This window comes from Rhinolophus hipposideros (assembly GCF_964194185.1).
Source record: "Rhinolophus hipposideros genome assembly, chromosome: 23".
Lineage (NCBI taxonomy): Eukaryota > Metazoa > Chordata > Mammalia > Chiroptera > Rhinolophidae > Rhinolophus > Rhinolophus hipposideros.
In genome coordinates this window covers 23,077,905-23,092,881 of record NC_138069.1, presented here as the reverse complement: position 1 = coordinate 23,092,881, position 14,977 = coordinate 23,077,905, and the positions used below count along the sequence as shown (strand labels likewise).

The 14,977-nt window shown below is 48.5% G+C and overlaps 1 protein-coding gene across 1 annotated transcript in view; it reads right to left on the bottom strand.

Moving 5' to 3' along the window:
* Nucleotides 1-14,977, bottom strand: part of PPARGC1B (PPARG coactivator 1 beta) — a 97,719-nt gene that overhangs the window by 27,946 nt on the left and 54,796 nt on the right. Inside the window, exon 2 of the mRNA XM_081034832.1 lies at nt 74-247. Coding sequence (XP_080890958.1) covers nt 74-247 — 174 coding nt within the window. The remainder of the gene's footprint in view (nt 1-73; nt 248-14,977) is intronic.

The window sequence follows — 14,977 nt, the reverse complement described above, 5'->3', positions numbered from 1 at the left end:
GAGCAGAGGCAGGCTTGCAGGGGCAGAGAAGGAGACAGCTGGATAGGAGATGGCGCACCTCGGGCAGGCCTACCTGGAAGAGCTCCGAGTCGTCGGGGTCGTACGGGCTGGCTTCGGTCTCTGAGCTCTCGGCGCACCACTGCAGCTCCCCAAAGCAGGTGGCCGAGTCGAAGTCACTGGCATCCAGCTGGGAGAGGTCGAGCTCCGGAAAGTCAGCGCAGAGTTGCTCGTCTCCGGATCCCGCACCCTGAGAAGACAGAAAGGAAGGAGGCTGGTCAGAGCTGAGTGTGGCTACACCCAAACACGGACACTCTTACTTCTGATGTTGCCAGCCTGAACCTTCAGTCGCCCTTGGCCAAGCCCTGATTTCGCCAAGTGACCAAGAAATGTAAAGATCTGTCCCACTGTCCTGCCATTGTTGAAGCTATCTGGAGCTAATGCAGGCCCTTGCAGTACAGTCCTGCCTACTGCGCCCGCCCCTTCTCTTCTGCTCTCCTGCACATAGCTCACGGCCCTGCCCACGGAGCACCTTTTTTCTCCTACCAGAAATGTTTTGTTGCAAACTTTATTAGAACCTATAAATAGAGAGCTCCTCCTTTATATAACTGCCCCCAGCTGAAAGGGGATTTCTGGAAGGCAGCAATTCCTCGATATTCATAATGAAATCACAAACACAGCAATAATAATGGCTAACCTTGAGTGATGACTATGGTGTGAACAAACACCCACGTTCCCAGGGATGTTACAGGAAAGTCTGTCAAGTCTAAAAGGCGGAAGGCCACCCACCTGTACACATAGGTAAATAAAACTATAATCCCCGGTACCCTGGAATATTACGGTGCTGTTGAAAAGCATGTGGCAGATACATGTGCTCTTGACGTGTTAACTAAAAAGCTCAACTGCAGAATATCAGCAGGTAGAATATTACCTTGCATGTGTAGAGAGAAAAATCAGGCCACATGTTTCTCTGTGTACGATAACACATATGCAAATGCACAGGAGAAGGTCTAGAAGGCCATAAAGCCACCTGACAGAGTTGGGTGTGGTTCAATGAAGTCATGGAGGACTCTGGTAGCAGCGCTGACGGAACCAGTGCTTCTCAAAGTACGATCCCAGGATCGGCAGTGTCAGCAGCACCGGGAAACGTGTTAGAAAGAATGCAGACTCTAGGGCCTAACCCCAAACTCCCTGAAGCAGAAGACAATCACTTTCTTACCCTGGTCTCCCAAGTTGAACGGTTTCTGCCCTGTCAATTCAGAAATAGCCCGAGTTGGGAAGCTGACACTGAAATAGAATACCACAGGCCCTGGGGTCTGGCAGGCATGAATCATAATCCCCACTCAGCAGCTGTGAAACCTTGGGCAAGTCTTTTCATCTCTCTGCAGCTCAACTGTCTCATCTGTAAAATGGGACACTACCCCCTGCATCATACGGTTAGGATGAAACAAAGCAATGCAGCAGCTTGGCTCAGGAAGTGCTCAAGAAATGGTAGCTCACAGTAATGACAACAGATTAAAAATAATAATAATAAAAACAACAGCATTTCATGGCAGGCAGAGAGGGGTGGAACTGCCTTATAGAACAAAGAAAAGGGGGGGGTGCCTATGTGACACTTAGGAGAAATAGGTTTTGGTCAGGCCTTTTCCTTAATTGTTCCCACTTACTAGGCCTCATAAATTATGAATAAATGTATATTATTAGCTCAACTTGACACAGGAAAAAAGGCTTTTATCTGAATTTAGGTCAAATGTCTTAATTGGCGTTTTGCAAGAATCCTGTATGCATGAATAGCACCAGGGCCAGCTTCTCTCAGGTGGTCGGTCCCCTGCTCTCAGGCCATCGGTCCTCTGCTCTCAGGCCAAAGAGCGTGGTGCTCAGCGAGTCTGTCTCCAGAGACACCCCCAACCCCCGTACCCTCCATCTGCCCAGTCTTTCTCCAACCCACACATAGTCAACAACCACCGCGTCACTCTTGAGTCCTGCCAACACCCTGGCCACTAGTCGCTACCACTCAACTGCCATGGCCACCAGGAGACAAGTGGGTTCTCAGCCGCCTCGTGGGGGCTTCCTTCTCCTCTTTGCCCAGTGGGACTGCATCAGTCTTGCTTGCTCTAGATGGATGACTGGTCTGTTTCTGGTTTGGGGTATTCCGAACAAGTCTGCAATATTTGTGTATAAGTCTTTGTGTGGACATGCTTTTATTTCTCTTGGCTAAATAGCTAGGAGTAGAATCCGTGGGCCATAATATGGTAAGTGTATGTGCAGCTTTATAAATACTACAAAATTGTCCTCCAAAGTGGCTGTACCACTGTATACACCCATCAGCTGTGTGAGGAGTTCCAATTGCTCCACACCCTCACCAACACTTGGTATTGTCACTCATTTTAATTTTAGCCACGCTAGCGGGTGCACGCCGGCATTTATTAAATGCTATGAGCCAGGAACAGTGATACATTAAGACTCAGTTCATTCCTTCACGAGTTGACACCTTAGTGGGAGAAGAAAACACATAAATATTTTATTATAGATGGTGTTAGTGCTACGAAGGAAACAAACCAGGTGCACTGATGGAGGATAACAGACGGAGAGGAAGCTATCTTAGTGGGGTTCGGGAAAGGCTTCCTAGAAGAGCTGACATCTACGTTGAGACTTGAAGGAGGAGCCAGGTGAAGAAAGACAGAGGAGAAAGGCCGAGGGCCCAGCAAAGGCAAAGGCCCAAGTGTGGACCAAGCCCAGAGCACGAGGCACTGACTGAAGGTCAGTGAGGTTGCAGCTGGATGAGCTGGAGGGAGGAGGGCAGATGCCTTCAGCGTCAGGTAGAGGCACATCCAGACGGGGATTGTAAGGGACTGGGGTTTAATCCAAGGATTATGTGGGCGGGGCCTGCATTGCGGGCAGATGGGTTAGGCCCATGTGGCATCCAGGAGAAGTCGGCAGCGGGACGGGGAGACATCACTCGGACACACCCGAGGGCCTGTGGCGCAGGAGGGAGGGTCAAAGCAGAGACACAAAGGCGCTGGGCAGCTGGGGCCTCCCTGGCCAGCAAAGCACCCATCAATACACTTTGTGGGGAGCTCTTTCTACGTTCTTGATCCCTCGCATCCCAGTAACTTACGGCAGCTACCTTTGTAGGACTTGCTTCTTGAGGCTTAGAAAGAACTTTATAATCAGAGTCCTGGAATCCCAGAGCAGCCAGGACCAGCAGCCCTGACAGGCTGTCGAGGCAAATGACTGTGGACAATTTGGGAGTCAGAGGGCTCTTCAAGAACCAGATAAAAGCTTTGGGTAGCTTTTACACTCCATAAAATACGTGTGCACAATGCATATGTGTTCAAGGAACTGATACTTAACTTCTAGGCCCTCAGAGATACAGCTTACGATCTCCTGACTGGGTCGGTCTACCACTTTGCATGGAAACTGTGGCCCAAGGAGGTTAATGGCTTCGCCCCGGGTCATCCAGTGAGTGTCCTTCCCTTGAAAACCATACCACGTCCTTTACAAACGCCCAGAAAATGGCCATGACTACTGCACTTATTGATTACCCCTAGCAGCTCGACACACTCAAAGTGTATCTAGGACATAAAAATAAAGAAGCCTCAGCTCCACGGCCTTATCAATTAGGGCGAGGCCACTCTGGCTAAAAACCTTTAAGCACTGCATTAATAGTGATTCCTCTGGCCTTCTCCATATTCAGAGAGGCTTTTGAAGGGGTGCCTCAGGTGACCCAGTTCTCTTTGAAAGGTGTGACTTACGGCCTTCTTGTTCTGTCCCAGCTGCCCCCTGCAGGCCCCGCCAGGAAAGCTGGGAGGTGGCGGCACAGGCCCGAGCCACTGCTGTCATTGAGCCCTAACTATATGCCAAGGAGCACGCTAAATGCCTTACATGCTTCTTCTCATCAGATTCTTAAAACAACCCTACAGGGCCGGTGTCACTGTTCCCATGTGACTAATCAGGAAACCCAAGAGATCGAGTCACTTGTATTAGTTTGCCAGGGCTGCTGTAACAAAGCACCACAGACGGAGTGCCTTAAACAACAGAAACGTACTGCCTCACAGCCCCGGAGGCCAGAAGCCGGAGATCAAGCTGGGCAGGGTTGGCTCCTTCTGAGGCCTCTTGTTGGCGTGTGGATGGCTGTCTTCTCCCTCCAGCTCTTCACATGTCTTTCCTCTAGGCATGTCCGTCTCTGTGTTCAAATTTCCCCTTTTGATAAGGACCCCAGTCATATTGAGTTAGGGCCCACCCTAATGACCTTGTTTTTACTTGATTACCTATTTAGAGACAGTGTCTTCAGATAAGGTGCATTCTGAGGTCCTGGGGGTTAAGGCTCCAAAATATCTTTTTTTTTTGGGGGGGGGGGACACAATTCAATGCATAGCACCCAGGGACCCAGAAAAGTGAAGTTGAGATTCAAACTCGTCTCTTGACTCCCTACAAAGCCTGTGCCATCATCCGACATCCTGCTTCTGAAAGTGAGAAGGAAGAGTCAAGACCATTTATTCCCATTTACAGATGGGGAGATGGAATTTTAGGCATGGGCTGAGAAAGACCCAAGTCACATGGTAAGTTCGAGGGTGAACAGGGACAGGCCTGGGGCCAGATGTGCTGTGTCGTTCACCCGCCTTGTGTGGATGGCTCCTCAGTCCCCCCACACGTCTGCTCACACCCTACCTGTGGGCCCGTCCCCCTTTCTGGTTGCTGAGCCTTCCTTACCCATTCCTGACGCAACACCACACCCCGATCTGAAAGGATTGGGGCTGCCCCAAGCCAGCGAGATAATTGCCCCTGGCAGTGGATTCATGGTGTCTCATCCAGATTCACATAAGTGGTTTCATTGGAAGCCTGTGTATCTTGGTGGAAATCGATTCCCTGCTTAAGAAAGAATGCATCTTCAGGAAAAATGGGTGGCTCCACTTTCCTGACTACAATCGGTCAATAGCCTCGCTTAGTGCCTGGCCCAGAGCACATTTTCCGAGTTCCTGAGTGGAAAGAAGCAAGAGGGGGAGGAGGGGTGGCTGCAGTGACAGAGCTTGGGTTCTGGGTCTGTCCTTACTCACTGTATATCCATCTTTCAGTGAGTCACCTCCCCTTTCGGGTTCTCATTGACCCTCTAAGAAACAAAACATCAAACAGACAGACCCTATGGACCCCTCTTACTCAAGCATTACATACAATTCTGTACTTACCTAGTTTCTGAGATCCACATAAGCTTGGGGAAAATATTTAGGTAAAATTCAGCATTTAATGAATAAATAATTTGTAGCAGGGGAGACAAAAGTACAGAGAGGACTGTCTTGAAATGGAAAGAGGCCTAGACAAGGAGGGCAAAGGGCTAGGCCCTGGCTTTGCTACTAACACTAATCCTTTGAGGTCAGGACATAACTTTTGTCGCCTCAGTTTCCACTGACAAAATGGAGAGAATAGAAAGTACCCTACCTCACAGGGTTCTTATAAAGTAACATAGGTTGGGAGCCTAACATAAATGATGGTTACCGCTAGAGCACTTACAGTTCTCATTCAAGAGACATTCACAGCTATGGTTTCATTGGTACCTTCCCAAGAAGCAGGAAGTACTCAATGGTCAGCATCCCCCTTTGACTGATGGGAAAACAACAGCTAGCAGAGGTTCAATGCTTCTCAAATTTCTTTTGATCGTTCCCCTCAGTCCTAAACCTACGGGCTCCCTCCTCCTGTGTTCCTTCAACCTGCACCAGCCCCTGCTCCCAGCGTTATTATCACTCGTGGTTTCTGTTGAAAGAATGATCTTACCCTACCAGCCATACCACACTGGCTCTCTGCGGACCTGCCTGGGGTGGAGGGGAGCAGGGCTGCCACCCAAGCCTGACAGACTTCTTGACTACCATCTTGGACACCGTAAGTACTGCCCAACCACCAGCTTGGAGACTCCTCCACTGACGAGATGTCTAAGGCAAGTTTTCTCTTTTAAACTGTTGCAGGAATGCCCAGCTTGATTGTGAGATCTACTAGGGTAGCAGGTACCTGGTACCGGGGTCACCTTTCCTGTCTCCCTAACCATGGCTACCACTAACTGATCACACCTCTACTTCCTGCTCAACACGGAGCCTTAGTCGCCACTGCTAATAATTGGAACTAGCCTGGTTTAGACCTATGGCCTTCCTTCTAGAAAGGAAGTGAGGTAAGCATTCACGATGACCCCACAAAGCCATTTCATCACACAAATGTTTCTTCTCTCATCTCTGCTAATTTGGTTAGTCCCGCACCAATTCATTCCCCTTCTTAATTGTGACAACCCACTGATTTTCCTTGGGTAAGCCACCCCTCTCCTCCACCTAGGGGGACTTAGCACAATCTGGTTAATTAACATTCTTCATCCAGTGACCACAACAACTGGTTTCACTGGTTCAGGGGTGGTTGGAGTGAACACCAAGAATTTGCTGGAACATTTGGACAAGGGGCTCAGCTGGTTGAATTTAATTCTGGAGAGGCTAGCAGTCATCTTTGTCACTATTTGGGAAGAGGCTGTCTAAGGATGAAGCAAGCACAGGGACATGGAAGCAAGAAGCAGAGAGATTAATTACCCAGATAAAAAAAAAAACACACCAATTCAAACACGTGGATCCAGCTGTGCATGAAGCCAATCTATTCCCCGTACTCCACCGTTTTGTGAGCGAGTAAGTTTCCCTTCTAGATTATATGCCAGTTGGAGTTTCTGTCACTTAGCAATGAAAAAGTTATGACTAATTCATCGCTTATATTTTTAAAAAAAAAAAAATCAAACCTTCCCATTGTTTTTTAAATGAGTTCAAAACTCCTAAAGAAGCTTCTAGGAGAACAGTAGGAAGAGTAATTGGTCTTAGTTCCCACAGGAATATTACAGCATCCTCTGAAATAAGACTTGGGAATCCACAAACACAAAGTTAAGCTCCACAAAGAATAAGTAGAAAACGGAAGGGCTCTGAGCCCAGCTTAAAAAAACAAAACACCTTGAACTTAGAGATAAACCAGACCACTGAAAGGATCTCCCAACAAAACACTCACAGCTAAACATCTCAACCTGCATTCAAGGCCCTTTCTACGCGGAAGCACGTGGCCCAGGCCTGCTGAGCACAACTTAACCGTGGGAGCCCCAAGCCTCAGCCATGCAGCTGCTGCTCAGGGCTTTGTGAAAGGCGACCTGACAGAAGGTCACCGGATCTGGTCAGAGTGGGTTCTCCAGCCCAGAGAGCAAAACGTGGTCCAGTGCTCAGAACTGGGCTACCAGGCCAGACCAGACCCAGCCAACCAGGGGGGACGACCAGTTCATCACCAGTGACTTGGGAAGGCAGCTATGCATGGAGGGCAGGACAACTGAGGGAATTACAGCAGGGATAGGATGGAGGAAGTCGGAGTCCCTGATGTTATCACAGCCAAACTGGCCCTGGGACACCTACCTCAGGCTGTAACAGAGGACTCAACTTGGAGCTTTTCGAACTTTCCTGTCATTTTGTGGGGCTTTCTGTTACTTGCAGACAAACCTAATCCTAACCACGCCTTCTCAGGGCTTTGGTATGACAGAAGCTCCCCAAACCAGCCTCCACCTAACCAATCAGCCAGGTTTTCACCAACACTCTCCGTCTGTTCCTATAAAGACACCCATGGGGCTCAGAGCCTCGGAGGGGACACTCTAGGTCATCTGCACGTCTATTCCCACCAGCTGGGTTGTTTGTTTACTGGGAGTCAGTTGTGTTTCTTCCCAAACCCATTACTTACTATAATTACAAAATTTAACTAAATATTCATAAACAGAAAATAGGAATACAAAAGAAGCGATTTCAACTAAGTGGGAAGCTGTGGAAGGATTCAATAAAGGTGAGTTGTTTAAAAAGAAAAAAAAAAAAAACCTTGCTGTCAAATTATGTGTCAGTGAGATAATAGTAAAAGAGAAACTGGCAAGAATCTGGAATGATTCTGCCCTGAGATTGCTTGACAAGAGCCTAAACTCTTGATCCCACAGGATGAATCCCCACTCTGGAAGTAGGAGTTATGCAGAGAGATGACCTGGAATTTCAGCGCCAGCACCACGAGCAGTCCTACGGCAAAAGGCTGGCAAACATGAGTGGACGTGTCATATGGCTTCATTAAAAGATAATGTTCCGTATTATGTTCGATGATTTTGATTTCACTGACCCTTTCCTAGGAATTCCCTTCTGTAGGCCTCCACCCCGGCTACAGTTCCCACTCTCCTCAGATAACTATTATATATGGATTCCCACCTCCATAGCACAGGAAATAAATCCTTACAATGGACTGCCGAACCACAGAACCAGGGCTCGGAGCATTGGAAGAGTCTGCAGAAAGACTTCTAGAGACTGATGCCTTATTTTGCAGATGGAAAGAGTGAAGGAGTCACCAAGACGCACACAGCCAGCTCCTGGAAGGGCCGGGACATACACTGGGCTCTCCAGGGCCCCCATCCAATCCAAAGTTCTTTCCAAAATGACAGGCCACTTCCTCAACACCAAAAATTTGGTGTTAGATCCTTCCCCCTTTAAAAGGCAAGGGAAAGAAAGAAAAGAAAATCTCCTGGGACATCTCCTTTCCCCACTCCCTGTTTGTTGCCTACAAGCAGCCACTTATCCAATGGAGATCTGCAAAGTCTCTTGTAGCTGTGCCCAGGTGAGGTTACCTGGGTGGAACAGCTCCTGGATGTCCCGGCAGGTAGCTGTGCAGAATGCAGAGTCCAACTCCCCTCCCCCGGCACTGAGGTCTCACAGGGAGCCCTCAGCTATGCCCCTTACCCCGTACAGATTCTGGCACCTGTTGAGGGCTCTTTTTTAACAGGCACAGGCTGCCCGAGGCCCGGAAGGTGGTGTTTTCTTTTTGATTTTGAAACGGTAAAAGCTTGAAGTATATTATCTGACATAAGCAAGACAGCAAAGGTGTGTTTTTTTTAGGGGCAGCGTGATACCCACATTGTGTTTGCCTGCAATTGCAGTCAATTTTATGCACTTGAATTCAAGGGCCTCTTGAATTCAAAGGACAGTGGCAGGAAAACCACTTTGCAAACTGCAAAGCCTGTGCAGGTATCTGTTGTTAAGCTTCGCGGAGGCAGAGCTGGCCCTGGCTCATCCCTTGCTAGTTACAGGGAGTCACCTAGCCCCTGTGCCTCTCCAGAGACCAGCTCCCTCATAGACTGTTGTACAGCTTGAGTTTCCAGCCCAGGGCCTCTGTGCTGGCAGCTCCCTGGGCCTGGAACGCCTCCTCTTTCTTTCATCTTTGCATGGCTGGTCCCTTCTTATCATTTCCATCCCAGATTATCTCTCCTAGATGGGCCTTCCTGACCACTGTATCCTAAAGTGCCCACCCCATCTCTCTTACCCATCACCCTGCTGTAATTCCCTCAATTAGTACTTCTCATTCTATTTCCCAGTATTTTTTTTAAAGGATGGTAAAGTATACATAACAGAAAATTTACCATGTTAATCATTTTTAAGTGTGCAATTCAGGGGCATTAAGTATATTCACATTGTGGTGCCACCATCACCACCTCCCCTCTCCCCAGCTCTTCCCCATTTTTCATTTATCTACTTGTGTTCGGCGCTTCCCCTAGCTAGTAGCACGATGTGTGCAGGAGCTGTGTCTGTCTTGTTCTCTCTCTACTGTCTCCCCAGAGCCTAGCACGATGCCCAGACCATAGTAGGTGCTCCATAAACAAAATGAGACAAAGGTGGAAGTGCCTTGTAAACTATAAAGGGTGGTGCACAAAAGCAAGAGTACATAACATGAATGTGTGTTTTTTCTGTAACAACCTCAAGAGGAGGCCAAATTGCCTGGCAGCCTCAGTTACCAGATAATGATTTCAAGTTCTGTCCAGATCTGGGGAGCAAAACCGCCAAGAGCTCCTTTTCTTTCCTGGTTCCAGGCCCCTGTGCGAGGTCAAGAATGAAGATATCCGATCGCACTAACCACCTGACATTGACACTCACCATTTCAACACATCAGCTCTACTGAGAGCAACATTTTATCAGTCGCTGAAGGGCAGGCACAAAAATAGACTGCAGGGATCAAATGCCACCTTCAGCTGCTCTCTTGACACTCAGGGGTGGCTGAAAAGGGGCCTGGGGACCCAGAAGGGGGAGCTCCTCTGTCACAGTAGGGCACAGAGAGTAGAACGTGGAATCATGGCCAGGATTAGGGTGAAGTGAGGGAGGCATCTGCCTCAGGCATCAAAAAACTCAGTACTATCAAGATAGATCATGTTTAATGCAACATTGAGGAAAAAAAATAAAATGAACGCAAAAAAAAATCCATGCTGAGCAGATTATCAAAATTTTAAATAGACGGTCAGTAGCACTGATTTTTCCTTTGGCTTCAGATGCCTATCTGGCTCTGCATGGCACTCTGCATGTTTCCACAGTTTTTGTTGATTTTTTTTCTTTTAAAGATTTGGTATTTTGTTCAGCATGAATATTTTGGCATCTACTGTTATTATTTTTAAACACAGCATTAAAATATGGTTTATCTTGATTACTGAGTTCTTTGGCATCTCTGTAAATTGGGCACCTGAACTAAGAATCTTTTTTGCCTTACCCTAATCCCGGTCTGGATGGAATGAGACGGTGAAAGAATTACTGTAAAATGAGATCAGATCACGTCCCACATCACTTCACTCTGGGGCCTCAGTTTCCACATCTCTACAATGGGGCCCATAACCCTCTGGTTGCTGTGGAATTACTCGAGCCATGTCCAATGAGGTACTTTGGATAGAAAAGTGTTTGGGAAAACTCGAAAGTGCTATCCCTCTGTAAGGCACTGCTATTACATTTTTATTGAAGGTACAATCAGTGGTCCAACAGGTAAGTAGCATTCCTTTCTGAGCAGAGGTGCAAAACACGTGCCCTATTTATAGTGAAAGGAATGAAGTCTGCTATAGGAATAGATTTTGCTTAAGAAGAGAGAGACAAGAACAGATCCCCAGTTTGCCCTGTAACCAGGATGTCTTCTCCCATTCCACTGACTCCAATTCTGATTGATCCTTTTCCTGAAATGGAATCAAGGCAGAGGGTACAGCTAGCCCTGGGAAATGTGCCCATTCCACACAGCTGAAAGGGTAACCACTGACATTCTAATCAAGTTGTGCCAATCATAAATTGGCAGGTGCCTTCCTTCCTCGCTACATTTTGTGGGGTTTCCTCAAAACCTGAATATGCTCTGGGGCAGAGGGTGGGGGAACTGGCACGTGCCAACCATCCTCACGTATCAGATGGACGAAAAAGTACCTGGCTTTAGGATGATGAAAAAATTCTGGAAATAGTCATGACATTTCAACAACACTGTGCATGTGCTTAATGCCACTGAATTGTACACTTAACAATAGTTAAAATGGTACATTTGATGTGATGTATATTGTATCACAATAAAATAAAAATAAATCTAAAACAGTGTCAGAGACCTTAAAAAAAAATGTGCCCAGCTCACTCGCGTCTGGAGGTGCTCTCTGGGGTCCTATAGTGTCCGTGTTCTTGGGTTCTATTTATGTGTCTCTTGCCCTGGCTGGCAGGAGAGGCTGAGTGAGCTGGGCCAAGGCTCGGCTGAGAAGCCTCTTACCTGTTAACACTGTTATAAATAACCCAGAAAAAGGCAGAGAGGGGCTCCTGGCAGGACAGTGAAGGTCAGGCAGCCCCTTCATGGCATTTGAGGAAATGTCACGCTCAACAGGCCAGCGAGGTGCCAGCTCACATCTTCAGCCGGGTGCTGCCCATGGCCAACTGCAGCCTTGCTGTGCTGCCAAGAAGCCCAGGGGGCAGCACGCCCACCCAGGAAGGGCAGCCCCAAGGTGGTTGGCTCCTGGGGGTTCTGAGCAGGGAGGGGACCGTGGCATGGGTGGAAGGGCAATAGATAGCTAAGGATCCCCCCAGCCCCGCGGGCAGGGGCTGAAATTAGCTCCTCAAGATCCTGGGACCAGGGCTCTGCCACCAAAACAACCAGCCTTGGCTTGTCGGCCAACAAATGACCTGCTGAGGGAGAGATGATTCAGCAATGCTCAACCCACAACTGCCCCTGCTGGGGCTACTGCACAGCGTGGGAGCTGGGAAGGGCTTCACAGCCCATCTGGCCCTGTGGTTCCCACGCTGGGCTCCCTGGGGAACCCCCAGCACGATCTCCACCCCCACAGCCTGCCAGGGCCCTGGGCTTTGAAGTGGGAGGGATTATGAGGGAGTTGATTAATTAGGTTTTCCATTTTTATGAACATACAGTGGCAACCTATCATACTTTTATTTAACCTAAGTGAATTCAACATTATAAGCTTGGCAAAAAACAAATACATCAAAAGCCAAATTTCTATTTCTTTCTTACATATTAGACATATAGTGACATATTTTGCACATGAATTCTATAATTTCCCATGCCCACACAAATAGCTATTATTCATAAACACTATTTCATGGGCAATTTAAGGGCTTGGAGGCTAATTTGAATGCCCAGACTAAGAAGCTACTCCCCAAGTAGGCGGTATCCACCATTCAGAGTGTCTGAGAGGCACATGGGAGCCTAGCAAAAGGGGTATTGCTGTCAAAATTCACCCATTTGACAGATGAAGAAACTAAGTCTCAGAAAGGTAACATGGCTTCGCTAAGCAAAATGCGAATCCAGACTTAACCCCCGAATTCTTTGCTGCCGTACCCCTCTTGCCCTCTACTCAGGTTGACTATAGCTGTTAAAAATAACACTGTTTGGGGCAGGGGGAGCTCTTTTCCTTTCTCTGTGCACGTTTATCTAGTAGACTTTTAAATAATGGGAGGAAAAAAGTTCTCAAAGTCCTGCTAGTACCTTTGAGAATCTTTTTGGGTTCCAGAAGCCCAGGAAACAAGTTGCTGGTGGAGAGAGCGAAGGCAGGGGACTCACCCACCATCACCGGGAAAATGGAGGCAGAGCTAAGACTAGAGTTAGTCGCTCACTTTCCTGCTTTAAAGCCTTTCCTGATTTCTCACTGCCCTAGACAAACACCCAGAGTTCTCACTGTGCCTACAACGCCTGGCATAGCCTGGGCCTGCCTCCTCCCCCACCATCTCCTGGACTCTCGATCCCTTCCAGCACTGCAGACACAGTGGCCTTCTTCTTCTTCCGGGATGAACCCCATTGAGGCTTGAGCTCCACCTGGGACACTTTCCCAAGTCCTGAGCCACTTACCCAGCGTTTGGTCTGAATGAGAGAGCCCTTCCCCAACACCCGGTCACTGTGGATTATTATCATCGTGTGCTATCTGCAGTGCGGACTCAGGGACTGTCTGTGTCCCCTCCAGAATGTAAGTTACATGAGGGGAGGGGCCTGGGCTTGTCCTCTTTTGAATACCAGTACATGGAACAGTATCGGCACTAAGTAGGTGCTCACTAAACCTTTGTGGGATGGATGTGAGTAGACGAGGTGCCCCTGTTTCCCAGGTCAGTTTGGGCATCTGTACTTCACATTATTGTGAGGCCTGCAAGGTCTCCCTCTACTGGGGTGGGGGTGGGGGTTTCCTTCTGCATCCATTTATTCCCTTATGGAAACTCCCGCCTTTCTTTTTCTAGTAGGTCAGATGATGAGAATCCCAGACCCATGTGCTCCCAGATAAAGCTGGTGGGAAACAGATTCTCTTGGGCCCCAGCAGGCCCTCCCTGGTCATGTGGTCAGTGAAGGCCAGAGGAGAAGGGAAACCCAGGAGGCCTGCTTAGCAGCCCCCCCACCCACTCATACCCTATGTGGCCGAGGCACAGGCTCTTGCCAGCCACAGGTGAACCTGACCTAGGTAGAAGTGCATGCACTGGGCACATAAAGTGAATTTGTGGCAAACAAATCACACATTTCCATCCCCTTCTCCTCATGTAACAGGAATGTGTCCCATGGGTGGTATTGCCACAGGCCCGCCAGGGCCAGGGTTCTCTATACTGTGCACTAATGGTGGAATTACAAAGAACTAGGAAAGGGTAACCATCTGACAATGCTTCCTTATTACCCAAACCTGATGGGAAAGAGGCAGGAAATGGGAAGCTCTCAAATAAAGAACAGTGAGATCTTTCAGGGAATGATGCCTTTCAGGGTGCCCCCCATCCTCGCATGTAAGTGCCACCTGAACCCACTTTTCTACCATACCAGGTTTCTCCCACCCTACTAGGATTGGGGTCATTAGGCTAAAAAAAAAAAAAAAGTCCTTTATGCTGTAAACTAGACCTTCTCCCATGTGAGCCTCACAACAGGCAGGGGTAAAGCCATTTTCACGAGGGAAGCTAAAGTTCAGAAAGAGGAAGTAACTTGCCTAACGTCACCCAACGAGTTAAAAAGAAGGGCAGGACTAGAACTCCGAGACCTCCGACTCCTCGCTGAAGCAATAATGGAGAACACTGACTGGGAACCACAAGCCTTAACTGGCATGGGGCCTTGGATGAGTCCCTCCACTTCACTGAGCCTCCCCGTATTCCAACACTGGCTAGCCTTGGAGACCATGATCAGTCAGCCTGGAGTTTGGGTCATGCAAAGTCAGCCTGGGACACCCAGAGCACAGCTGGACAGCCTATGGAGGTGGTGAACACTGCAGGGTGGAGCGACACGGTGCGTGTCTGCAGCAGTGCTGGGAGGGCATGTGGGAGATTTGCTAGCTCCTGGCGACGGAACTCAAAGTGCGGTCCTCAGCTCAGCCCCATCAGCCTCGCTTGGAGCTTATTAAATTCTGAAGAAATCTCAAGCTGAATCCCAGACCTCCTGAGTCAGGACCTGCATTTTAATATGATGCCCAGGTGACTCACACGCACATTAAAGTTTGGGAAGCAAACATTTTTACATCAGGAGTCAGCTCGTAGCATGTGACCTTGGATTTGACACCTAAGTCCTTCGAGCCCTCGTTTCCCCATCTGTAGAGTAGAGAGGATGTATCACCTCGTGAGACTGCTGGCAGGGTTATGTAAGAGCACCCAGACTCACAGCTTCACCCAGTGCCCAGCAGGTAACAGCTGCCCAAATGAATAGTTTCCTTCCTTCCTGA